Genomic DNA, 26,245 nt, shown 5'->3' on the forward strand with positions numbered 1-26,245 from the left:
CCCCAGTGCGCCTCTGCGTGCCCCGACCCCCTCCCAGTTCCCCCCCTCAAACCCACCCTAGCTCCTCTATCTGCCCCCAAAGCACCCCACTCCCCCCCCCCCAAAAACCCACACAAGAGCCTCCGCCGCGCTGGGGCCTCCCGCATCGCTCCCGCTCCCCCAGGACCGGCTCCATCACGGAAAGCAGCTCGGAAACGTTCTGCTTTATTGAATCAGGAAACAAAACCAGGTTCTTTTCCCCTCGCCCTAAAACCAGGCTGGGGCGAAAACGGTAAAACCACAACTGAACAGAGGCAACAGCCCGAAACGGAGTCACACCGGTGACCGCAAACTTGTAAACCAAAACACAAAACGGAAGAAACGCAGCTTAAAAGCGCCGCCGTCGAGTCCTTCAAATCCACCTCGGCTCAGGCCACCGCAAAAATCCCTCCACCCTGGCCACACACTTTCGTTTTACCCACGATTTCCTGCAAGGAACAGGCCAAAAATAATAATAATAATAATAAAAGGAGCCCTAGTTTATCCTCAGGGCCGAGATGGAGACTTCGACTGCCCTGAACGAGGGATTTTTTCAGAAACAGGAGGGATTGCGTTGTCCCCTTTCGGGGCGGAGGAAAGACAGGCCAGTGCAGCGGTTAAGAGACAAAATGATGCTTGGGAAATTGTTTTAAAGTCAAACTCAATCAAAGCTGAAAAAGAACTACCTGCCTCGAGCTCAGTTCAGAGGGGTCAGCTCAGGAACTTCTCTTACGCGAGGGATCTCTTGGATTTTATAGAGCTGCAGCCAGTTCAGCTTCCAAAAATCCATCTGGCTGGGAACAGAGCGATGCGGGGACCCTCACCGGGTGAGAAAAGGCTTTGCCCGTGTCCTCCGAGCAGCGTCGAGGGCAGAGCCGGGGCGCTCTGCTGCCCCTCGTCCTCCACGAGATCGGGGTGAAGCAGGGGAGAGTTCGCTCGCCGCAGCGGCGGTGTTCAGGCCGGGAGCAGGTCCCCGAAAAGCGTTTCGCAGCCTTCCTCCCTCGGCAAGAGGCAAAGCTGGCGCCTCGCGGGCCGGTTTTCCTCAAGGCAGGGCGGGAAGGGCGTTTCTTTGGTGAACGGACCTCGTGGCGAGAACGGGGCCCAAAGGCAGGCGAGAGGCAGCGTCCGTGCGAGGCGTGGGGGTCTCGGGCGAGCAGCTTTGGCAGGGCAGGAGCGGACGGCGGCGGAGCACAAGAGGAGGGATCAATCCTGCCTTACAGAGGTGCGGGATAACCCCGAAGAAGCAAGGGCTGCGTGGCACGAGGGAACGGTGCAGGGCCTGAGCGAGCAGAGCAGCGCAGCCGGAGTGCCGCACATACCTGCGCGTTGTTTCCCCCACGCAGCCGCTTCCAATTCCTTTCTTCTGCCAGAATTGTCCCTTCTCCATCCCCACTCCGGCCTGCTAGGAGCGAGGAGAAAGCGGTGGGGGCGAGAGCGCTCGCCACGGCGGCCCGAGCTCCACGCGTGGCCCAAAGCAGCTCGTTTCAGCCTCTCCTCTGAGCGTGGGGGCTGCACCGCGGCGTCACCCAACTCACCTGAACCCAGCCCAGCCGCCTCCTGCTCACGACGGCGTCACGGGGAGCTGCTCTCTGCCACGACGACGTCGTCACTGCCGGACACGGAGGCACCTTCTGCGGGGAGAGGGTAGTTAGAAAAGCCCCGCGCTGGCTCTCCTGACACATCACCCGGCCAGCGCGGAGCCCAGGAGACGCGGAGCCCGAGACAAGCTGCGGGCAGGCGGGGGGGAAGGCAAGTGCTGTGCCAGCCTCTCCCTGGGTGGGGAGGAGGGATCGTTCAGGTGAAGTGGCTACAAGCCTCTCGACTTTTATTAGAGGCTTGTGCGGTTTTCAGACAAGTTAAAGCATGAACAGATGTCCTGGACCCTGCCTGACTCTGGAAATGCTGTAACGCTTGGGGGAAATGTTACAGTCTGCAAAGCAATTCTTTAAATGGTAGAAGAAAATCACTAGTTAAACACCACAGGGGTTGAATCTAGTGCCAGACTCCCAGGAGGCCTTGGCCGGCGCGTTACTGGGATAACGGCGCACGTCTCCATCCGTGATCTTCTCTAATACGAGGAACAAACTCAGCCACAGCTGATGAACTCAATCCGTTTCTTCACCGAGGGGATGAGTCCCCCTGCGCGGGATGATCCCGCGGGGGACGAGGTCTCCCCGTGTCACTAGGACCAGCCTGAGCCTGGTGATGCCGTGAGCCCAGTGCACCCGCACACCGCAGTGACGCCCTCCACCGTGCGCGGACCTCGGCGAATCCACCCCTGCGCTGGGCTGGTTTCGCAGCTGCAGCGCAAGGAAGGCCGAGGCCTGCTCTCCGCCACCCCTGAGCCTCTGCAGATTTACACCAAGCCACGAGAGGAGAACTCCACGTGCATCACGCAAAGGGATGTGGTTTTGCTCTCCTCAGGCACCTCCGTGTCCCGTACGGTGCTTTAACAGAGCCCAAGGCCACAGTCACGTGTCTGCAGCCCTCTCTGTACCTCGCAGCCTCGTGCTGTTCAGGGCTCTGCCCTCCTCCTCGCTGTCAGAGCTGATGAGGATGGGGCTGGGAAGAGGGCAGGCACCAGGCCAGGGGCTGCTGTAAGAGATGGAGGAGTCGGAGCCGGGACTAGTGTAGAAGACAGAATCGGAGCCTCCATCCGAGAGCGAGAGGTGGTAGCAGCAGTCCCGGGCAGCGCTGGTGCTGCTGTCCCCCCAGGGCGAGGCAGGGGGGCAGCTATCATCAGAAAGGACCGAGGCTTCGCTCGAAAGGGCGATGGGGGACGATGTTCCAGCGAGGACAACGTGCTGCCCACGTTCCACCGGGCTGGAGTCTGCTGCGGGGTTCCCAGGATCCGGCTTGCCGAGCGGGCGAGGGCGGCTGGGGCCCGGCTGGGTCTCGCTGTCCCTCGGAGGACAGGAGGGAGCCGAGATCACGGAGCGGAGCGCGAGGGTCAGCTGCGAGGGTGGCTTGGCGGATTCCGCATCGCTCCGGAGCTGCTCGGGGGACTTGTCTACCAAGCCAAAAGCTGCGTGTCAGGTAGGCTGGGCCAGCTCCCCCACCTCTCAGACGGCAACCGAGGGGAGCCGTCGCTGCGCGGAGAGTGTCTCCGCAGCTCCTGCCACTCCTCTGCCTTCACCAGTCGTCCCCCACCTCCTCCTCGCTGTCCCTTACGGAGAGGGCTGGGACCTCACACAGCTGCGTGAGCGCGTGTCCCCCTCCAAGCTCAGCCCCGAGGTGCCCTTTACACAGCACTTACATGTCTCAGCGCAGCTGGGTGGAGGCAGCGCGGGGGCTCTGCATCTCCCACCGTTTACAGACCTCAAACTCCTCCTCCAAAAACGAGGACGAACTCGTGTCAGAGACCGCGAGCTACCGACAGCTAACGGAGAGCTCCGAGCTGCGATGCAGCAGCAGCAGCGAGCAGATGCCACGCGCACACACGCCCCGTGCCGCCTGCTCCCAACACAGCTGACGCTCCAGGCGGCGGCAGCCACGCGGAAACACAGCAGCCAGAGGCCAGAAACCTCAGCTGGGAAGTCAGAACCGATTCATAAGGAGAGCTGAAATAGCTGCAGCATTTTGACAGCTTCCCAGGGCTGGAAGGTGACTCTTCTGAGAGCCTCCCGCTGCATTGCGAGCCCCATCGCTGGGATCTGTGAACAGCTCCCACTCCTCAGCACCACACAGAGCTTGCTCCCATCATACATCCCACCCTCATGTTCTAGAAAATCAACCAAGATTGCTAAGAAAAGCCAACACTTGTAGTGTCTCCTTTAGCTTCACACCCCACTCTTTTTCATTTCCCAATCGTCATCCCTTTTAAAGCCACAATTATCCATCTGGCAAGAGAGTTATCACCAAACCAGACAAGATGTGGGAGAAAAGGAATAGATGCAACTTGCTCCAATGCCACGTAGGGTGAGAGCAGAGGGACCAGGCATCCAAGACCCTCCTGCTGTCCTGGCCCTTCACAGGACTGACCCTTCACGCTGAGGGATGTGGGAATGACAGGATTCAGGTCTGTGCCTGCCTGAGGAGGACAAGCGGAGCTTACCTGAAAGGCTGACGCAGGACAGGGTCAGGGGGGTCTCGTTAGGACTCTTCCGGGACTCCAACAAGAGACTCTCGAGGGAGTCACCCGTGATGCTCTCCTGCAGCAGGGAAAAGCCGGGTTAACGTGGCTCCTGGCACAGGACAAGGGCACGCGACACGGCAGCGCAGCGAGCAGCTGCCCAGGCAGCCCGCCCCAGAGCTCTCCCGAAGCTCCCCCATCTCCACGGCACTGAGAGCCGCACAGGAAGGGCCAAAATTCCCCCAATTACTGGGGCACTCAGACCCCACTGCACCTTGGCTCGGGAAGGAAGTGTCCCCCGCTCAGCGGAAAACACTCTCCAGTCACCGGGGAAGGGCTGGCTCCCTACCCGGTGGCTGAATTCATTTGGGAAGATGCGCCCAGAGGACGAGAGAACAAGCCGCCCTCTCCCACCCCGCTGCAGGTCACGCGCTTCCTCACCAGCGTCTCCGCCGCGGCCTCCTTCACCAGCCGCGGGGGTCCATCCCCCGCCGCCCCTTCCCTGTCCTCCTGGGGACGCCAGACAGCGTAGCCCAGCCGCACCAGCTCTGCCCCGATGTCGAGGTTCTGCGTAGAAACAAGACAGGGGCCGGGAAGTTGCAGGCTCACGAGGGCAGGGAAGAGCCCCTGGAGGGATGGGGCGAGGAGGGCAGTGGTGGGTCTGGGTGATCCCAGAGCGAGGCAGGTTGGAGAGGCGGGAGAGAGAGCTTGAATGAACGTGGCTCCCCAAAAAAGGAGGACAGCACCCAAGGGGGGCCTGGCAGCAAGAGAGCAGAGGTGGAGAGGTGCTGCCGAGGCCCCGCTAGCTTCCCGGGAGAGGCTGGGGCCGCGCGGGGCTCACCTTCCCGTGGTGGACATCGTACAGGGTGATGTTTGGCCAGGTGCAGAGCCCAGCCTGGATGTAGCTGGAAATTTTTGCCACCAGAGGTTTCCAGTTGGCACAGTAAGTGAGCCGGTCAAACTCATCCAGGGCTGCCTCTTCCCACTCGTTCCCTGCGGGAGAGGAGGTAGAGGGTGATCAGCTTCAGGATCTGAACCCAGCAGAGCAGATTTTGCTCCAGGGATTGTAGAGAAGCAAATAATTCTGGTTATAATAAGGGGGAAGAGCCATGGATGAATTCAGCTTTTTTCTCTACGCTTTCCCTCTCCCCAAAGGCTTCCCAAAATTTCCTCTCGACTCACCAGCAGGCATGATCCCAGCCAGGCTGCACTCGATGGCCTGGAAAGGCAGGCTCAGAAAGTCGGTCCTGGCAGGGAGAAAAAGCCACGCTCACACCACGTGCGTCGCGGCGAGGAGGACCCACTCAGCCCGCCTGGGTTGCTCTCCTGGTTTCACACGCATCTCTGCTGCCCTTCGCACCACAACCGCTTCATAAACACTGAATTCTCCTGGCTGGTTCCTCCAGCAACGCAGCCACGAGCAACGCTACCATCACGAAAGCCAAACTGCACACTTAAAACCACGTCAAACCACGGCTCCGTCGCCTCCCCAGCTCTTAACGCCCTCCCTTCCCCGGTCGATGTGCCGCACTCACCGCAGGGCTCGCAGCGCCTCTTGGGGGGCCTCGCCGTTATCCCCAAAATCCACATAGTAAAGATCAAAGTTGCCATTTTCCAGGGTGCCCAGAATGCGGGCCCGGTACCAGGCACTGCTGTCCATGTAGGGAGCAGCCACAATATCCCCTGCTTGTACGGTTGAGAGCTCTGCCTGGAGGGATAGGGCAGGAGAGAAGCAGTCAGGTCCCCAGAGAAGGGATGAGGGGAGCAACGCGAGGTCTGAGCACGGGGGAAGGGGAGAGCATCCCCCGTTCGGGTCTCACCGCGCGGCCGCTGCTCTCGTAGTACTGCGACATCTCGTAGGTCAGCTTGTCCAGCTGCAGGCTGCGGTTGCCGATGATCTGTATCCAGAAGTGGTTGGGGTTTTCCGCAGCTGAGACGTAAACCTCCAGGTGCTCGTCTGCATGGAAGCTGAAATCGGGGCTGGGAACTACGAGAGGGGCACAGAGTCCTGGTAAGAGCGGGCTGGCCCGCAGCTTTCCCCAAGGAAGGCTGTGTGGGCAGGAGGACACCCGGGCCTCTTTCAGAGACGGGGAAAACTTGAGACGAGCAGAGCTGAAAGCTGGCCTATGGCAGCACACGCCTCCTGCGCCCGAGAGCACATCTGAGACCATCCAGAGTACAAACAACTTGGCTGCTGGCTCCAGCAGCAGCCCTGGACGCGGCTGAGCTATGCTGCCCCGTCTGCTGGGCCCAGGGTCCTCTGAAGGGTGCTTGTGGCTCCAGCCACGTCAACGCCCTGACCAGGGAAGAGGGGAGCAAGCGACAAAGCCACAACTCCGTACGTGATGGTTGCAGACCCTTAAAATGGGCCCCACATCTAGGGGTGGTCCCCTGAGGGACCTCTGCAAAGACACCCCTCTGCCACAGGGTCTGTCACATGCTGGAGACGACGAAAACACTTTTCTTACCCTCAAATTTCGGCACAGCTGTATCAGGCCTTGCAGCTGCTTCTTCCAGGAACTCGCCCTCAGCCCTCAGCTCCTGAGTATCCACAAAAGCAGCTTCATCCAGAGCAGAGCCTCCATCCCAGAATGAGCCTCCATCCCAGAATGAGCCTCCATCCCCTTCTCCATGCTCCGGAGCAGCTGGCCGGTGGCCAAGAGCCCCGTTGGGGAGTGACACTGCCTCGGGCTCTGCTGCCTGCTCCCTCCTTGTGCCCAAGGGCTGCTTGCGTTGACAACGCATCGCTGTGGACTGGGCCAGCTCCCTCCGAAACGCGTCGTCCTCCATCAGTTTCTCCACGATGAGTTTCTTCGGGGGAGAAGGGAGAGTTTGGTTCAGAGTCCATCCCGCAGCAGGGCTGAGCAGGCCGCAGCCGGCTGCTCACCGCTCACCTTGGCGGCGGCCACCTCCTTCCGGGTCCCCGAGAGCTGGATGAGTCGGGTCAGGGACAGGCTGGTGTCGGCCTCGCGCTCGCAGACCACCTTGGCCCCCGAGCTACGGCAGATGGCCCGCACCGTCTCACCACCCCGGCCTGGAGAGATACAGCCGCGTGGCAGGTGGGGACAGTGAGAGAGGGTCTTCCCACAATGCGGGGGCTACAGCTTCAGCCCTCTGCCAAGCTGTTCCTTGCTCTGGATGGGCTAAAAACACCTTCCCAAGGGCCCAGCCCATGGCTTACAAGAGCCAGCTCCTACTCGTGCCCTGGAGGTGGCACAGCCCTAGAAGCCCTGGACACAAGGTCCAATCCAGAGAGTCAGGATGGAAACGGGCTAAGAGCCAAACATGACGGGGTGCAGCTTCTTGTGCGTCGTGTGCTGTAGTAACACACCTGCAGCAACACACCGCCACCTCTCCCTGATGCTACAGCCCGCGGCCCGCATGGGCTACAAACCAAAGCACCCGGGATCACACGTGCGATCAGAGAGACGCAGTGGCTGGGGAGGTACCGATAATCCTGCCGATGGCTCTCTGGGGCACGTGGAACTGCTCCAACACCGGCGCGTTCTCCGCCACGATCTGGTGGATGGCGGCTTTCGCCTTGCACACTTGGCCGGGGGAGCCCGAGATCACCAGCACCTGCTCCTCGCCGCTGTCCTCGGCCTCCATGTCGATGTGCGCCCCCGTCTCCCTCCTCAGCTGCGGACACAGGGCGCGTTCTCAGCCACGCAGCCCCGTGCTCGGTGGACCAGGCCCTGGCTGCGATTTGGGCTTCCAATAAAACGCCCCCTGGGAATGATTTTGGCCTTTTCACTTGCCTGTTTGATGGTAGCTCCCTTCCGTCCGATGATGGATTTCACGGTCGCCCGGGGCACTCTCATCTCGATTTCCAGGTCCTCTTCACCCAGGAAGGTCAGCCGCTCTTCTGAGCGCAAAGCGAGCAGTCACTGCGGGGAGCCTGGCGTGGCGGAGCCCCCTCAGCCCCTTCCCAGCAGGGCCCGCTGCCGCAGCGGACCGGGCACGGACAAGCGGCGAGGAGCAGCGCGCCTTGGCGCAGCACCGCTCCTCACCAGGGAGGCAGAAACCCCAGGGAGGCTGTAAATAGCGCGAGCGAAACGCGAAGTGGGCTACGCTGCTCTGACAGCTTTCCTGTCCCCAGGGATGCTCCCCGTGGGGCAGGACGCTCTGTATTAGCTCTAATAATCCCAGGGGCGTTTCTGAGCGTCCGCGATCGTTTGGAGGAAGCCGGGACACGGGAGAGGTGCGGAACGGTGCAATCTCGGGATACACAGAGGCTGCGCTGCGATACCTACCTCGGCTCTCCCGGTACCTGCGGTACAGGATGTAGAGGACCGTGGCACCGGCTGGGATCCCGAGGACCAGAGCGACTTTCTGCAGAGTCGTCAGGTTACTCCAATAACCTCGTTCTGTCGTCATCGTTCCCTCGTCCTGAAGAGGGAGAGAGTTTTTAACCTCAACGACGGCAGCGACTCTCTTCCCGAGGAGGAGCGCGACCCTCCGCCGCGCACGCAGCTCTTGGTGCGAGCCCAGCAAAGCTCGGCGCAGCTGGGACGCGGCCAAGCCGCTCGTCGCCAGCTGAGAGCAGCTGCTCCACTCCACGAGCCGGGGCCGTCGGAGCACGGCAGCCATCGGGTTTACGCCGCGCTCACCCGACCGCGGCAGCAGGGAGCTGGAAGGAGCCGCCAGCTCAGACGTGTGAGCAAGGAGCAGCCGGGAGGAACCACGCAAAGCTTTCCCTGCGCTGATCCGGCCCATCTGCTCCCGATCCTCCTCCCCGGGAGCTACAGCTGCTTCTCGTGTCCCCGTTAGCGCAACGGAGCAATCTCCTTCCTAGCTGCCTGCTAGGGCTGCAGGATCCCTCGCAATTCTACTTCTCTGCTTGCTCCGGTCTTCGTACCCCTCTACAAAGCGGTCTCCCACCACCCTTTCTTCATCCCATTGGGCCTCGCCTCTCCATCCTTATTTTGGGGCCAACAGCATTTTTCTGCCTTCCACTGAGGCTGCTAAAAACGCCGACCCAGCTGGATTAGACACCACTAAGAGTTAAGGCGAGCTGAGCTCATTCCTGGTCTCATCTATCAGACCAGGGAAGGGACCTGCCGGGGTCCTTGATTTCCATCCAGGGAAAGGACCCGCTGCCTTGGACAGCGGTCAGGCCGGACGCAGCAGCAGCCCAGTCCCGGAGCTGGTGCGGTGCCATCACGCACCAGTGCCTCGAGCAAGCGCCAGCGCTGAGACCCTCAGAGCGATTAGTAAAAAAAAAAAAAAAAAAAAAAAAACAAAAACAAACAAACAAAAAAAAAAAAAACGAGGTTTCAAAGGGGAGGCGATTCCCTCCTAGCCACACAGAGGGTTCGAGGGGGCGGTAAACGAAGCCACGAGAACCAGCTCTGCCCGTTCGGGCTGTTGGGCTCCCCAGAACGCGTATCCCCAGGCGGGCGGCGGGGCAGGTTTCCAGGAGCCGGAGTCGCAGGCGGGAGACGAGGCCGGAGGGAGCTGGGCGGCAGGCGCGCGGGGAGCGCGGCCGCGGGGTGCTGTCGCGTCCCACCCGCCGGGCAGGGTTTCCCGTGAAATCCCGGGTCCCGACATCACCACACCCCGCACATCGCTCCCCCCAGCCCTGCAGCCCCCCAGTCTCCCCAGTCCCCCTTCCCCAGCTCTCCCAGTCTCCCCCAGTCCCCCTTCCGCAGTTCTCCCAGTCTCCCCAGGCCCCCTTCCGCAGTTCTCCCAGTCTCCCCCAGTTCCCCTTCCCCAGCTCTCCCAGTCTCCGCCAGGCCCCCTTCCCCAGCTCTCCCAGTCTCCCCAGCCCCCCTTCCCCAGCTCTCCCAGTCTCACCCAGGACCCCTTCCCCAGCTCTCCAGTCTCCCCAGGCCCCCTTCCCCAGCTGTCCCAGTCTCCCCAGGCCCCCTTCCCCAGCTCTCCCAGTCTCCACCAGGCCCCCTTCCCCAGCTCTCCCAGTCTCCCCAGTCCCCCTTCCCCAGCTCTCCCAGTCTCCCCCAGGCCCCTTCCCCAGTTCTCCCAGTCTCCTCCAGGCCCCCTTCCCCAGTTCTCCCAGTCTCCCCCAGTCCCCCTTCCCCAGCTCTCCCAGTCTCCCCCAGGCCCCCTTCCCCAGCTCTCCCAGTCTCCTCCAGGCCCCCTTCCCCAGCTCTCCCAGTCTCCCCAGTCCCCCTTCCCCAGCTCTCCCAGTCTCCCCCAGGCCCCTTCCCCAGCTCTCCCAGTCTCCTCCAGGCCCCCTTCCCCAGCTCTCCCAGTCTCCCCAGTCCCCCTTCCCCAGCTCTCCCAGTCTCCCCCAGGCCCCCTTCCCCAGCTCTCCCAGTCTCCCCCAGGCCCCCTTCCCCAGTTCTCCCAGTCTCCTCCAGGCCCCCTTCCCCAGCTCTCCCCCTCACCTGCCGCCGCCCGCTCCTCACACGCCCGCCGCCACCGCAAGCCCCGCCCCCTCCCCGTTCGCTCCAATCATAACGCCTCGCCTCCCCTCCGCACCAATCGCCACCCGCGGGGCCGTGGTCTATCCCCCCCCATTGGCCGCCCACAGGGGCGGGCGCGCCGCGCCCAATCGGGAAGGAGGCAAGAGGTGTAGGGGGGGGAAGGGGCGGGGCAGCAGCACCTGCCTGGGAATAAAACAGCCAGTCGCAGCCGAGCGCGAGCCCACCGCAACCAATCAGAGAGAAGAAGGGGGGCTTTGGCACGCCCCCCGAGGCGCTGCGGGGTGGAACGGACCACTCCGGGCTGCGGGGGGTGGATGGGGAGGGGGGAAGAGGAGCGCGTGGGAGATCCCACAGTCCGCAGTGTGTGTGTGGGGGGGGGGGAGGGAACACTGGCCTGTCCCATAACGCCCTGGGGTGGGGGGGCACCGGCCTGTCCCATAGCGCCCCGGGTGGGGGGGCGCCGGCCTGTCCCATAGCGCCCAGAGTAGGGGGCGCCGGCCTGTCCCATAGCGCCCCGGGTGGGGGGGGCGCCGGCCTGTCCCATAGCGCCCCAGGGTGGGGGGGCGCCGGCCTGCCCCATAGCGCCCCGGGTGGGGTGGGGGGCACCGGCCTGTCCCATAGCGCCCCCGGCCGAGGCCTGCCCGGACGCCGGGGCCCGCGGGCCAGGCGGAAGCAGGGCAGCGTCACGCGTGGCGTGGCGTGGCGTGGCGTGGCGCCGCCGCACCGGTCTTTATTGCCCGCCCGTACACGCGCGCGGCCCGAGGCCCCTGCTGCAGGGACCCCCCGCCCCAACCGCCCGCTGGGTGGAGGCGAGGGCACCCCCGGGCGAGGCAGCACCGCGGGGCGACCGGGGACCTCGGGTGACGGGGATACCCCGGCCGTTGGGGTACCCTGGGTGACGCAGCCCCCTGGTAGCTGGAGAACCTCCGGGTGTTGGAGTCCCCCCGGGTGACGCAGCACCGCCGGTTGTCGGAGAACCTCTGGGTGTTGGAGTCCCCCCGGGTGACACAGCACCCCTGGGTGTGGGAGAACCTCTGGGTGTTGGAGTCCCCCTGGGTGACGCAGCACCACTGGTTGTTGGAGAACCTCTGGGTGTTGGAGTCCCCCCGGGTGACGCAGCACCCCTGGGTGTGGGAGAACCTCTGGGTGTTGGAGTCCCCCTGGGTGACGCAGCACCACTGGTTGTTGGAGAACCTCTGGGTGTTGGAGTCCCCCCGGGTGACGCAGCACCCCTGGGTGTGGGAGAACCTCTGAGTGTTGGAACCCCCCTGGGTGACGCAGCACCTCCGGTTGTTGGAGAACCTCCGGGTGTTGGAGCCCCCCCGGGTGATGCAGCACCTCCGGTTGTTGGAGAACCTCCGGGTGTTGGAGCCCTCCCGGGTGACGCAGCACCCCTGGTTGTTGGAGAACCTCCGGGTGTTGGAGTCCCCCTGGGTGACGCAGCACCCCCGGTTGTTGGAGAACCTCTGGGTGTTGGAGCCCCCCTGGGTGACGCAGCACCCCCGGTTGTTGGAGAACCTCCGGGTGTTGGAGTCCCCCCAGGTGATGCAGCACCTCTGGTTGTTGGAGAACCTCCGGGTGTTGGAGCCCCCCCGGGTGACGCAGCACCCCCGGTTGTTGGAGAACCTCTGGGTGTTGGAGTCCCCCTGGGTAACGCAGCACCCTCGGGGTGACGCAGCAGCCCCCCGCCCCCCAGCCCCGGGCACGGGGGAGCCGGGGGGGCAGGGCAGGGCAGTCCGAGGACCCAGGCGTCCGGGTGCCCCCGGGGGCAGCGCCGGCTCAGAGGGCGCCGGGGGGCTCGGGCTCGGAGGCGAAGAGCTCCTTGTAGAGGGGGGGGAAGGCGGCGTGGAGCACCCCGGGGTGCAGGCGCCGGAAGGTCTGCAGCTCCTGCACGTGCTGCGAGCACAGCGCCCGCAGGCGCCCCTTGGGCGGCAGCTGCCGCCGCGCGGCGCGCGTCACCCCCGGCACGCGCGTGTGCCACCCGGGGACCCCCCGGGGTCACCGCCCGTCCCCGTCCGCCCCCCACCCTGGCACCCACCCGAGGCGGGGGACATGGTGGGACGCCAGCCCCGCGCACCAGGGCACCCCAAGACACCCCGTGTCCCACTGCATGCCCCCCCCAGTGCCACCCAAGGGCACCCCACCACCACCCTAGGACACTGTCATGCCCCATGGCACCCCCATGGTTCCCCCCACCCCATGGCACCCCCCACCCCATGGCACCCCATGCCCCAGAGCACCCACATAGACCCCCCACCCTATCCTCCCCATGGCACCCCAAGGTTCTCCCCACTCTATGCCCACCCCGTGCCCCAGGCCCTCCCCCCACCCAGTCCCCCTGCCGAGGACACCCCCAAGGTCCCCGTGACTCCCCCGTGGTCCAGGTCGCCCCCCCCAGGGCCCCGGGGACACCCCCCGGCCCCGGGCCCGGCCCACCTTGGCCAGGATCCCCTCGCGGTGGGTCTTGCGGAGCAGGAGGCGAAAGGCGACCTCCAGGTCGCCCTGCAGCCGGGCCACCTTGGCCCGCTCCTGCAGCCATGGGTGGTCTGCAGGGACGGGGACGGGGACGGGATGGGACAGGGTCAGGGATGAGATGGAGATGGGGCAGGGAGAAGATGGGGATCAGGACGGGATGGGACCAGATGGGGATGGGGACAAGATGGGATGGGTGGGAGATGGGATGGGGACAGGATGGGGATAGGGATGAGATGGGGACAGGGACCGGACAGGGAAGGGGATGGGATGGGGACAAGATGGGGATGGGGATATGGATAGGATGGGATGGGGATGGGGACAGGGATGGGAGGAGGCCAGGGATGGGATGGAGATGGGGACAGGTTGGGGACCGGAAAAAAAGATACGGAGGGGATGGGGACAGGATGGAGATGGGACAGGCACAAGGACAGGGACAGAACAGAGATGGGATGGGGATAGGGCGGGATGGACGTGGGGATGGGGACAGGATGGGGCCAGGGACAGGACGGGGATGGGGATGGGACAGGGATGGAGACGGAGACAGGGACGGGGATGGAGACGGGACAGCGAGAAGACACGGGGCAGGGTGGGGACACCACAGACGATGGCACCTTGCTGTGCCACCTACCACTGACACCCAACCCCTCCCGCGGGGAAACCCAGAGGGGTTTGGGGATAAAACCGCGGGGGTTCGGTCAAATCTTTGCGTAGGGTGGGGGAAAAGGGAGACGATGGGAGAGGCCGGGGACGGCCGGGGGGGGACGCGAGGCGCAGGCGGCCCTCACTGGCGTTGACGAGGACGAGGGCGGTGAAGAGGGCCACCTCGCTCTCGGAGAAGTGCAGCGAGCAGAGGCCGTGCGCGAAGTCGAAGATGGAGCCGATGAGCTCAGGGCAGCCTGGCGAAGGGAGCCCTTCGTTAGCGCCCCTCGTTAGGGCCCGTCGGCCCCCCGGCCCACCCCGTCGCTGACTCTACCCAGGGACTTGAAGAGCTCCGGCCCGGCGAATTTGCCCTCGAAGAAGACGGTCCGGTTGTCCGAGTTGAAGGCCCGGCACATCCTCACCAGCACCACCTCCATGGCGCCTGCGCGAGCCCCTGAGCGCGGGCACGGGGACGGCAGCACCGGGGTGCCAGGTCCCTCCCAGCGCTGCCGGTGGCCCCTTGGGGCTGGGCTCATGCCTGAGTGTCCCCAACCCCAGGCAGAGCACCCAAAGGGACTGTCACCCCCAAAGGGACCAGAGCATCCCCTAGGGACCATCACATCCAACAAGACCAGAGCACCCCAAAGGGATCGTCACTCCCATGGAGGCTCCAGAGCATCTCCTAGGGACCATCACCCCCAATGGGACCAGGGCACCCCAAAGGGACCATCACCCCCATGGAGGCACCACAGCGTTCCCCAGGGTCTGTCACCCCCCATGGGACCAGAGCATCCCCTAGGGACTGTTCTATCACCCCGGTGGCACTACAGCACCCCTGGGTGACCATCACCCCACCATCTCTGGGCAGAGCATCCCTTGAGGACTGCCACCCCCAGTGGGACCAGAGCGGCCCTGGGGACCATCACCCGGGGATGCCTGGATGGGCCCTGCAGGGATGTGGGGACAGCGATAATCCCAGACCTGGAGACAGGTGCAGTGGGGACCCCAGGGCTAGGGGTTGAGGGTGATGGGGTACCTGGGGCTGAGACACCAAGCCTGGGGATGGGACCTCAGGGCTGGGATAGGGGATGGTAGGGACTGGGGATAGAAGGGGACACCAGGGCTGGAGATGGGACCTCAGATCTGGAGATGCAAAGGGTGCAGGGAACATTAGGAACCCTGGCTGCGACGTGGGGACATCAGAGACCCCGGAGCTGGGGCCAGGCAGACATGGGAAACGGGCGGACGTCCCACCACGGCGCCATACCCGCCTTGAGCAGAACGATCTGGTCGTTCTGGCAGAGCTCCATGAAGCCGCCCATGCGCTTGGCGAACTCCACCACGTGCTGGATGGCCTCGGTGATGCGGCGGGCGCAGCGCTCCCACATCTCCTCCATGGACTGCGCGACACGGCGCGTCACCCCGGCCAACCCGCGGGACCGTCCTCGCAGAGCACCCGGCCGCACCGCGGCCCCTCGCCCACTCTCACCTTCTTCTGGTAGGCGCTGACCTCGTCGCGGGAGAAGGTGTCCCAGCGCTGGAGCTGCAGGTCCTCGGCGCGGAGCTGGCACGTCTCCCGGTGCGACTTGAGGACGTTCTGGGTGAGACGCTCTGCAGGGACGCAGCAGTGGTGGTGGCATGAGGACATGGCTGTGGGGCCTTCTCAGCATGGCCCTTGGCTCCTGCCTCATCCTCGAGCCATGTAATTGCCCCCACCAGTGATGGAGCTGGGTGCCACGTGCTGGTTGAGTTGGTCCCACCAGTCTGTGGCACCCATCAGCGGTAGAGCCAGGTTGCACCAGCACGTGGCACCCATTGAGCTAAGTCCCACCAACACACGGCACCCATCAAGCTAGGTCCTAGCAGCATGTGGTGCCCATTGGTGGTGGAGCCAGGTCCCACCAACACATGGTACCCATCGAGCTAGGTCCCACCAGCATGTGGCACCCACTGGTGATGCAGTCAGGTCCCACCACTGTTTGGCACTCATTGGTGGTGGAGTCAGGTCCCACAGCATGTAGCACCCTTCAAGCCAGGTCCCATGACTCATGGTACCCACCAAGCCAGGTCCCACCAGCCCGTGATACCCGTAGACTCACCAATGTCCACGACGGAGGCGCTGGGGGGCTCCAGGAGGCTGCAGATGCCGACGTAGGAGTCGAGGGCGTCCCCGGGTCCCTCGGGGCCCCGCTTGGTGACAACTGCCCGGCCCGGCTCCAGCTGGGGCTCAGGCGCCGGCCGAGGCTCGAGGCCACCCACGGCGCCCGCTCTGCCCTCCGCCTTGCCGGGCTCGGGGCTGGCGCGCCGGGCGAGGGGGCGCAGAGCCTCGCCGAAGCAGCCGTGGGCGGCCAAGGGCGCCGGCGGGTGGCCCCGGCGCCCGAGGGCCAGCGGCCCCCCGGCGAGCCCCAGGGCGAAGGCCGCGGCGCCCGGCTCGGCGCCCCGCTGCTCCCGCTGCTCCCGCTGCTCCAGCTGCTGCTGCACCTCGGCGTGCAGCCGGTCCCGCTGCTTCTTGGACATGCGCCCGAACTTGACGGCTGCGGGGACACGGCAGGTGTGCAAAAGCGGGGGTGCATGGTGGGTGCAAGCGGTGCGTGAACACGTGCGAAGTGCGTGCGCGCATCGTGGGTGCAAGTCTGGTGCACGAACATGTGCAAAGTGCGTGTGAATCGCAGGGGCAAGAGGTGCATGGATATGTGCAAAGTGTGTGCGCATCATGGGTGCAAGAGATGCATGAACACGTGCAAAGTGCACGTGCATTGTAGGTGCAAGAGGTACATGAACATGTGCAAAGTGTGTGTGCCTTGTGAGGGTGTGCATTGCACAAACATGTGCAAAACCTGAGTGTGCCCTGTGGGGCTGTGCAGTGCACGAACACATGCAAGGAGCACGCGCATCATGGGTGTGAGCAGCGCATGCGTGTGCAAACCGTGTGCACTGTGCGTGCGCGTGGCACACGAATGCATAGCGTCACGGGTGTGTGCGAGGGGCACGTGTGCACCACGGGCGCATGCCGCACACAAACATGTGCAAAGCCCGTGGGTGCCTAGAGGCACGCGCGCGTGGTGTGCACGACCCTGTGCACTGCGGGCACGCGCGGGGCACGAACACACGCGAAGTGCGTGTGGGCAGGGCGGGTGGCGAACGCGCACGTGCAAAGGGCGCGGGCTGGGTGTGCGCGTGCGTGGTGTGCGTGCGTGTGGCGCGTGCGCTGCACGCACATGCAAAGTGCACGTGTGCAGCGTGATGCGCGACTACGCGCGGGAACACGCCGGCAAAGCGCGTGCGCGTAGAGCACACGTGCACGCGCGCGTGCGTGTGTGTGTGTGCACACGCGGTGGCCCCCGGCGCTGCCCTACGTGTGCCGGGCCGACCTACATAGCTGCCGCGCCGGGGCTTTCCGGCCCCACGCGTGCCGCGCGCTGGCCCCACCGCCAGGCTTCCTCCAGCTGCCCCGGCCCCGGCCCCACTGTTTCCTCCCGCGGGGGCGGCCGGGGGGCCGCTGGGTGCCCCCCAGGGGACCCACGGAGGGGGGGTGGGGGGGAGGCGCTGCCTCGGCGTTGCAGCGATCTCTGCTCAGCCTGGGGCTGCAGGGGCAGCTGTGCCTTGGGTGGGGGGCTGCACCTGGGTGTGGGGTGCTGGGGAGCTGCACCCGGGTCTGGGTGGGGGGCTGCACCTGGGTGTGGGGTGCTGGGGAGCTGCACCCGGGTGTGGGTGGGGGGCTGCACCTGGGTGTGGGGTGCTGGGGAGCTGCACCCGGGTCTGGGTGGGGGGCTGCACCCGGGTCTGGGGTGCTGGGGAGCTGCACCCGGGTCTGGGTGGGGGGGCTGCACCTGGGTCTGGGGTGCTGGGGAGCTGCACCCGGGTCTGGGTGGGGAGATGCACCTGGGTCTGGGGTCGGGAGCTGCACCCGGGTCTGGGTTAGGTAGATGCACCCGGGTTTAGGTGGGGAGGGTCGCGGGGAGTGGTGGGGGCCGGGGGGCCGGGGGCCCAGGGGCTGGGGGGTGGGGGGCACGGGGGGGGGCCGGGCGGCCAGGCCTGCGGGACGGTGGGGGCTGGGGGGCGGGGGGGCAGTGGGGGGCGGGGGGGCCGGGGGCCGAGGGGCCGATGGGGGGGAGGGGGCGGGGGGGCCGCGGGGGGGCCCGGGGGGGCGGGGGGGGGCCGCTCACCGTCCCGCGACATGCCGAGGCGCAGGCACTTCTGCAGGCGGCAGTGCTGGCAGCGGTTGCGGCTCGCCCGGTCGATGGGGCAGTTCTGCTGCCGGCTGCACGCGTAGCTCAGGCTGCTCTGCTGGCTCCGCCGGAAGAAGCCCTGCGCACCCCGGGGGTCAGGGTGGGGGGGCCGGGACCCCCACCCCACCGCACCGCACCCCGCCGCACCCCGTGCCCCGGGCGCCCACCTTGCAGCCCTCGCAGGTGATGACGCCGTAGTGGATCCCCGAGGACTTGTCCCCGCAGATCTTGCAGGGGATCACCTCGATCTGGGCTGCCGGGCAGAGGGGCAGAGCGTGGGCGGCGGCACCCATGGGCGCCCCCCGCCGCGTCCGTGGGACCCTGCGTGCCACCCGCGTTCTCGCCTGTCCTCCGCGAGCTCACGCGTCCCCCGGGAGCTCCTGGGGGGGAGCTCCCCCGTGGCCTTGCGTGTCCACCATGGGACCACGCGTGCCACCCACGGGCTCACATGTCCCTCATGGAAGCTCCTGGGTCCCCCATGGGACCACACGTGCCACCCATGGGCTCACATGTCCCTCATGGGAGCTCCTGGGTCCCCCATGGGACCACACGTGCCACCCACGGGCTCACATGTCCCTCATGGGAGCTCCTGGGTTCCCCATGGGACCACGCGTGCCACCCACGGGCTCACATGTCCCTCATGGGAGCTCCTGGGTCCCCCATGGGACCACGCGTGCCACCCATGGGCTCACATGTCCCTCATGGGAGCTCCTGGGTCCCCCATGGGACCACGCGTGCCACCCATGGGCTCACATGTCACTCATGGGAGCTCCTGGGTTCCCCATGGGACCACGCGTGCCACCCACGGGCTCACATGTCACTCATGGGAGCTCCTGGGTCCCCCATGCGACCACGCGTGCCACCCACGGGCTCACATGTCCCTCATGGGAGCTCCTGGGTCCCCCATGCGACCACGCGTGCCACCCACGGGCTCACATGTCCCTCATGGGAGCTCCTGGGTCCCCCATGGGACCACGCGTGCCACCCATGGGCTCACATGTCCCTCATGCGAGCTCCTGGGTCCCCCATGCAACCACGCGTGCCACCCACGGGCTCACATGTCCCTCATGGGAGCTCATGTGCCCCCCGTGGGACCACGCGTGCCACCCATGGGCTCACATGTCCCTCATGGGAGCTCATGTGCCCCCCGTGGGACCACGCGTGCCACCCATGGGCTCACATATCCCTCATGGGAGCTCCTGGGTCCCCCATGCAACCACGCGTGCCACCCATCGGCTCACATGTCCCTCATGGGAGCTCCTGTGTCCCCTGTGGGACCACACATGCCACCCATGGGCTCACATGTCCTCTGTCGGCTGACGTGTCCCCCAGGAGCTCATGTGTCCCCTAGGGGGTTATATGAACCACCTATGTTCCCACGTGTCCCTCATGGGCTTGTGTCCCCCCCAGGGATTCACATGTCACCCCATGGACTGATGTGTCACCTATGAGCTCCCATGTCCTCCATGGGCTCGTATGTCACCCTATACGCTGGCCTGTCCCCTATAAGCTCACGTCCCCGGGGGCCCATGTGTTGCCTATGGGCTCACGTGTCCCTCATGACACCACACATGTCCCCTAGGAGCTCACGTGTCACCCCATGGTCTTACGGGACCCCTATGGGCTCATATGTCCCCTTTGGGGCTCACATGTCCCCTATGGGCTTATGTGTCCCCCCATGGCATCACACGTGTCTCCTATGGACTCACACGTCCCCTATAGGGTTATGTGTCCCCCCATGGGCTCTCATGGTCCCTATGGGCTCACGTGTCCCCACGGGACCCTGTGCGTCACCCGTGGGCTCACGTGTCCCCATGGCACCCTACGTGTTCTCCATGAGCTCACGTGGCCACCTGACACGCGTGTCCCTGTCCCCCACCCCGACTTGGGCGGCCCCCGGCACCACCCGGACGCCTGGGTCCCTCCGCCGCGCTGCTGGGCGCCTGCGGGCTGCCGCCAGCCCGTCCCAGCGCCGCGAGGACCTCGAGGTCCCTGCGTGCACACGCTTGTGTGCGCTCTTGCACGTCCACACGTGCTGGTGCCTGCCTGTGCTTGCCCGTGCACACGTGTGCACGTGTGTTAATGCCCGCGCTCGTGCACGCTCAAGCCTAGCTGCGTGGGCTTGTGCACACACATGCATGCTTGCACGTGCTCGTGCACCAATGTCCATGCTCATGCATGTGTGTGCACACATACAGGCACATGCTTGTGCACACCCACACGTGCTTGTGCAGCCTTGTGCACACTTGTGCATGCTCACAACCACCCGCACAGCCTTGTGTGCACGTCCACTTGCACATGCTAGTGCACCCTCTTGCACACCTGTATGCGCTCACACCCACCTGCATGTGCTTGTGCACATCTGCATGCTTGCACATGCTTGTGCATGCTTGCACATGCTCGTGCACCTATGTCCACGCACAGGAACGTGCGCGCACGCTCGTGCACCAGCACACGCGCGTGCGCGGTCCCGGGCGCTCCTGTGCCCTTGCTCACGCGCGTGCCCGCGCTCGCACACGTCCGCGCCCGCTCGGCACCTCTTCCTCCCGGACACAAATCCGCTTCGTCGGCTTTTTCCACGCGACCCACTTTTGGCGCCGGGCGCCGCGGGCCGGCGGCCGCCCTCGCATCCGGCGCCCGGGGGGCCGCGGCGAGGCCGGGCGGCCCCGGGGACCCCCGCGCCGGTGGGAATTCGGCGCTTTGAGTCAGCCCCGGCGGCGGCTGCATTAGTCAAAGCGGCGGCGCCGGCGGTGCCGGGAAGCACCGCTTTCGGGTGCCGCTCCTGCCGGGAAGCCGCGGGCGAGAGGTCGCCGAGGTCTCGCCGGATTCTGCCCCCCCCCCCCTCCTTCACCCCCCCCCCCCACAACCGCATCCCGGCCGGGACCCGGTGCCCGGTGCAGGGCACACGGCGCGAGACGTGGGCGCGAATGCAGCCTGGCGCGGCCGAGCGCGCCGCGGCGCCGGCAAACGTGCCGTGGCACCGGCAAAGGCGTCACGGTACATGCGAACACGTCGTGGCACCGGCAAACACGTCGTGGCACCGGCAAACGCGCCACGGCACCGGCAAACACGTCGTGGCACCGGCAAACACGTCGTGGCACATGCAAACACGTCATGGCACCAGCGAATGCGTCACGGCACCAACAAACACGCCAGGGCCCATGCAAACACGTCACGGCACCGGCAAACATGCCGGAGCACCAGTAAAGGTGCTTTTGCGCTGTCAAACACGCCAGGGCACATGCAAACACGTTATAGCACTTGCAAACATGTTACAGCACTTGCAAACACGCCAGGGCTCTTGCAAACATGTTACAGCACTTGCAAACACGCCAGGGCACATGCAAACACACCAGGGCACATGCAAACATGTTACAACACTTGCAAACACGCCAGGGAACTTAAAAACACAACAGGGCACGTGCAAACGTGTTATAGCACTCGCAAATGCGCCAGGGCACATGTAAACACACCAGGGCACATGCAAAGACGTCACAGCACTCGCAAACACGCCAGGGCACATGGAAACATGCCAGGGCACATGGAAACATGTTATAGCACTCACAAACACGCCAGGGCACATGCAAACATGCCAGGGCACATGGAAACATGTTATAGCACTCAAAAACATGCCAGGGCACTCGCAAACACGCCAGGGCACATGGAAACATGCTCCAGCCCATGCAAACGCCAGCACACAGCGCAGCCGATGTGGCCCCTGGGTGCAGGACGCCTGGGCCCCCGGGGGGGGGGGGGAGGAGGAGGAGGTGGGAGGAAGGCAGGCAGCCCCCAGCTCCTCGGGCCCTGGGACACGGGGGGGGCGAGGTGTCCCCCCACCCCCACCCCTACCCCCACCCCGGCAGTGCCCGTGCAGCTGGGGCTCCCCTGGGTGCAGCACAGTGGGGTCAGGTGCGGGGGGGGGTCAGTGTTGGGTGCGGGGGGGGTTGGTGTTGGGTGCAAGGGGGGCTGGGACTGGGTGCAGCATGGAGGGGTCGGGTGCGGGGGGGTCGGGGTGCAGGAGGGTCGGGGTGCGGGGGGGTCAGGGTGCGGGTGGGGGGTCAGGGTGCAGGGGGGGGTCAGGGTGTAGCGTGGAGGGGCCGAGGTGCAGGGGGGTCGGGGTGCGGGGGGGGTCAGGGTGCGGGGGGGGGGTCAGGGTGCAGGGGGGGTCAGGCTGCAGCGTGGAGGGGCCGAGGTGCAGGGGGTTCGGGGTTCAGGAGGGTCGGGGTGCAGGGGGGGGCTCAGGGTGCGGGGGGGTCAGGGTGCAGCGCGGAGGGGTCAGAGTGCAGAGGGGTCGGGGTGCGGGGGGGGGGTCAGGGGGGGCTCAGGGAGAGCCGCATCCCCCCCGCCCCCCCTCCCCGCGCCGGTGCCACCTGCCTCGCCCCCACCCCCACCCCCGGGCGTCACCTGCGCCCACCGGCCCCGACCACATCTAACACGCGTGTTCCCGCGGCGCCCTGGCAGCACCCGCAGGTGCGCGGCCCGGGGGGGGGGACGACCCCGGGGGGTGGGGACCCCGGGGTGCCCGTGTCCCCGTGCAAGCGTGCGTGTTGCACACAGCCCGTGTGTGCCGAGCGTGCCCCTGCCCCCCCCTCCCCACGCACGCCCCCCTCGGCAGCGTTCGCACGGCCGTGCAAGCAGCCTTGCACGCCGGCTGCCAGCCTGCGTGTGCGGGCATGCTTGCACGCCCTTGCACACGCGCATGCACGGTGCCCCGTGTTTGCATGCACGGTGCCCCGTGTTTGCATGCACACGCGCCTGCGCCGACGTGCTTGCACGCAGCCATGCCCGCTCCCACGCTCTTGCACAAACGCATATCCGCTCCCACGCGCTTGCGTGTGCACATGCCTGCTCCCCTATGCCTTTACATGCTTGCACAAACACCTGCCTGCTCCCACGTGCTTGCACCAATACATATCCGCTTGCACAAATACAGAGCCGCTCATACACACTTGCACGTACTTGCCCACTCCTGCATGCCTGCACAGGCACGGACACGCTTGCACGAACGCTGAGCCACTTGCACACATTTACACACACCCAGACCCACTTGCACACGCTCGCATGAACACAGACCCGCTTGTACAAGCTTGCACATACTTCCCCACTCCCCGCATGCTTGCACAGGCACAGACCCGCTTGCACACACTTGCATGAACACTGAGCCAGTTGCACACATTTGCACACACCCAGACCCACTTGCACACGCTTGCACAAACACAGATCCACTTGTACATGCTTGCACATACTTCCCCACTCCCCGCATGCTTGCACAGGCACGGACCGCTTGCACATACTTGCACGAACTCCACACCCTTTGCACACGTTTGCGCATGCCTGGACCCACTTGCACACGCTTGCACAAACACCGAGCCGCTTGCACACATTTTTGCATGTACTTGCCCGCTCGCCCGTGCTTGCACAGGCACGGACCCGCTTGCACACGCTCCTGGGAACACGGACCCACTTGCACGCGCCCAGCCCCGCTCGCACACCCACCGACCCGCTTGCACGCACGCGTGCAGGCCGCGAGGCGCCCGCGGGGCCCCCCCCCGGCCCCCCGCGCGGCCCTACCTCGCATGGCGGCGGCGCGGCGCGGGCCGCCGGCCCCGCGTTATAAGGGCGCCGCGGTCCCGTCCCCCCCCCCCCACCCAGCATCCTGCCCCCCCCCACCCACCCCGGGCATCCTCCCCACCCCACCCCCCCCACCAGCCCCACGCACTGGAAATTTCCGACTTTCCACGGCGCGGGGAGGGGGGAAACCGAGGCACGGAGGGGCGGCGCGGGGACCCAGGCGGCCGGGTGGGCCCCCCGCTCCCCCCCCCCCGCCCGCCCGCCCGTGAACCCCGTGACCCCGGCCGGCGGAGCGGGGCAGGGGCCCAGGCGTCCGGGCGCGCTAACCTAGATTCCCGCGGTGCTGCCTGCCCCCCCCCCCCGCCGGAAACCCCACTGGCTGCGGTGATGGGGGGACCCCCCCCCCCGCCGCCACCCCGGCAAGGCCAGGGCGGGCCCAGGAGTCCGGGCGGCTCTGCACCCCCGCAGCGCCGCCCCACCCTGGGGTGCTCGTGGCATCTGGGGGGGGGGGGGGGCAGCGGTGCATGCCAGGACGCCTGGGCCCCTCTCGTGGGACTTGCTCCCACCTCTGGGTGCAGCTGTGGGACCCCCCCCCTGCACCCCCCGCACCCACCTCTGGGTGCAGCTATGGGACCCCCCCTGCACGCCCCACACCTCCCTCGGGGTGCAGCTATGGCCCCCTCCCACCCACCTGCGCCCACCTCTGGGTGCAGCTATGGGACCCCCTGCACGCCCCACACCTCCCTCGGGGTGCAGCTATGCCCCCCCCACCTGCGCCCACCTCTGGGTGCAGCTATGGGACCCCCCCGCATCCCTTCCGCACCCACCTCTGGGTGCAGCTATGCGACCATCGCATATTCGGGCCCACGGGACCCACGAGGGGAGCCTGTCTCCCTGCGGGTCCCATGGGTGCGGGTTGGCGGCTCGCAAGAGTGGGTCTTCCCCACATCACCCTGTAAAACGAGGTGGAGATGGGTGAACCGGGACCCCCGGGGCCCAGCCCTCGCCAGTAGCCCCCACCTCGGGGACCCTCCACCCTGAGGACCACAGGACCTGCACCTCAGGGCCCCCCACCCTGGGGACACTCACCCCAGGGGCCCTGAGCCCCCCAACTTCAGCGGCTTCCCTCCTGAAGGACCTCCCACCGAAGGTACCACAAGGACCCCCATGCTGAGTACCTCCACCCCAGGGACCCCCCCCACCCACCCAAGGGATCCTCCCCACCCTGGGACCCTCCACCCCGTTTCACAGCCAGGAGCTGAAGCAGGGGCAGAGGACCCAGACGTCCAGGTCCCCTTGGCTGCCTTGCTCCCATCTCCAAGCCAAAACTAGGACCCAGATGTCCCCACGGGCAGCTCCCTCGGCTCGCCCCCTGTGCCCTTCTCCCAGGTGGCCCCACCGTGCCACAAATGGATCCTGAGGGATCCACGAGAGCTGGTTGCCATTCCAGGATCTCCACTTTGGACCGTCCTGGAGCAGGTAAGGGATCATTAAGCCAACCAGACATAGCTCAGTCCGTGGGCCCTGGCAGGATGCACCCATGGGTGCTGAGGGAGCTGGCTGACATCATTGCAAGGCCACCCCTAATCGTCTCGAGGAGGCTGTAGAGGTGCCTGAGAGATGGGAGAAAGCCAGTTTCACCCTCGTCTTCCAAAATGGAAAGAAGATGGGGCACCACAAGCCGGTAAGGTGATGGAGCAGCTCATCCTGGAGACCGTTTCCACATCAAGAAGGACAAGAAGGTGATGGGGAGCAGTCAGCCTGGGTTCACCAAGGGTGATCACGCTTGACCAACCCCATGGCCTCCAATGGCAGGATCATGGGCTGGCTAGATGAGGGGAGAGCAGTGGACAACATCTACCTTGACTTCAGCAAGCTGGATTTCAACACCATCTCCCACAACATCCTCCTGGGCAAGCTGGTGACGTACGGGGTTGGGTGAACGGACGGTGAAGTGGGTTGGGAAGTGGCTGAAGGGCAGAGCTCAGAGGTGGCGCCGAGTCTAGTTGACACCAGTAGTTAGTGGTGTCCCCCAGAGGTCAACCCTGGTCCCATCAAGCGAAGGGACCGAGTGACTCCTCCGCACAGCTGCCAGCAGTGGCGGATGCACCCAAGGGTGGCTGTGAAGGACCCGCCAGGCCGCAGAGATGGGCAGCAGAACCTCCCAAAGGGCAGCAAAGGCAAGTGCGGAGCCCTGCCCCAGCGAGGAGCCACTGGCACGGGCTGGGGGCGACCCACCGGCGACAGGGGTCCTTGGGGACATCCACACCCGCTCGGACGTGGTCCGGGACAGCCTGCTCGAGGTCCCCAGAGGTTCTGAGGGGAACCTGATGGAGATGAGGAGGTTCTAGGGGTTACCTGAGGGGGAGCCGAACACCTGGCTCCCCTGGCTGGGCCGTTCCCCCCGTGCCTCAGTTCCCCCTCGTTGTCCCCTCTCCGACCCGGCGGCAGGGACGGTGGACGGAGGCAGAGGCAGCGCAAGCCGCGAGCGCTCTCGGCCCGGAGGCGTTTTATTTCCGTGCTACTTGGCGCGCCCGACGCACGAGCCCCGGGGCGCAGCGGCGGGGAAGCCGGGGGTGGCTGCCGCGGGCGGCCGCCGACCCTCGCGGGGCCGAAGCCCTTTCGGGCACCTCCCTCCTCGGGGGGAAACGCGGGAGCTCGCGGCCTCTCGGCAAGCAGCCGCGGCCCTTTTTCTTACACCAGCGCTGCCGGAAACGCGGCTAATTCCTACCGAAAACACCAATAAATATTAAGTGTATTCCTTGCATCTCAGGGTGCTCGTGTTCGCCTCCCAGCTCTGCCTAAAACAGGTCGGTTAACGCTCTGCAGACGTCCCTCCTCGGGACACTGCAGGG

General features: G+C 65.8%; 2 protein-coding genes across 2 annotated transcripts; both read right to left on the reverse strand.

Moving 5' to 3' along the window:
• Positions 1 to 202: 202 nt before the first annotated feature.
• TDRKH (tudor and KH domain containing) lies at positions 203 to 10,448 on the reverse strand. The gene is made up of 14 exons (XM_062597909.1): positions 10,438 to 10,448; positions 8,344 to 8,479; positions 7,849 to 7,955; positions 7,540 to 7,729; positions 6,985 to 7,124; positions 6,559 to 6,901; positions 5,911 to 6,077; positions 5,626 to 5,798; positions 5,273 to 5,337; positions 4,932 to 5,083; positions 4,532 to 4,657; positions 4,073 to 4,169; positions 1,554 to 1,649; positions 203 to 1,417 (listed from the first exon to the last, which is right to left on the reverse strand). The coding sequence occupies exons 2-13, from the start codon at positions 8,465 to 8,467 to the stop codon at positions 1,591 to 1,593; spliced, it is 1,743 nt and encodes a 580-aa protein (XP_062453893.1). The 5' UTR covers positions 8,468 to 8,479; positions 10,438 to 10,448; the 3' UTR covers positions 203 to 1,417; positions 1,554 to 1,590.
• A 1,807-nt stretch (positions 10,449 to 12,255) lies between these two features.
• Positions 12,256 to 18,112, reverse strand: RORC (RAR related orphan receptor C). Its single transcript, XM_062597628.1, has 9 exons — positions 17,987 to 18,112; positions 17,757 to 17,898; positions 15,690 to 16,124; positions 15,080 to 15,201; positions 14,858 to 14,990; positions 13,925 to 14,032; positions 13,737 to 13,847; positions 12,913 to 13,022; positions 12,256 to 12,411 (listed from the first exon to the last, which is right to left on the reverse strand). Exons 1-9 carry the CDS (start codon positions 18,110 to 18,112, stop codon positions 12,256 to 12,258), a joined length of 1,443 nt encoding a protein of 480 aa, XP_062453612.1.
• Positions 18,113 to 26,245: the final 8,133 nt, after the last annotated feature.

Source organism: Rhea pennata, chromosome 31 (assembly GCF_028389875.1).
Source record: "Rhea pennata isolate bPtePen1 chromosome 31, bPtePen1.pri, whole genome shotgun sequence".
Taxonomy (NCBI): domain Eukaryota; kingdom Metazoa; phylum Chordata; class Aves; order Rheiformes; family Rheidae; genus Rhea; species Rhea pennata.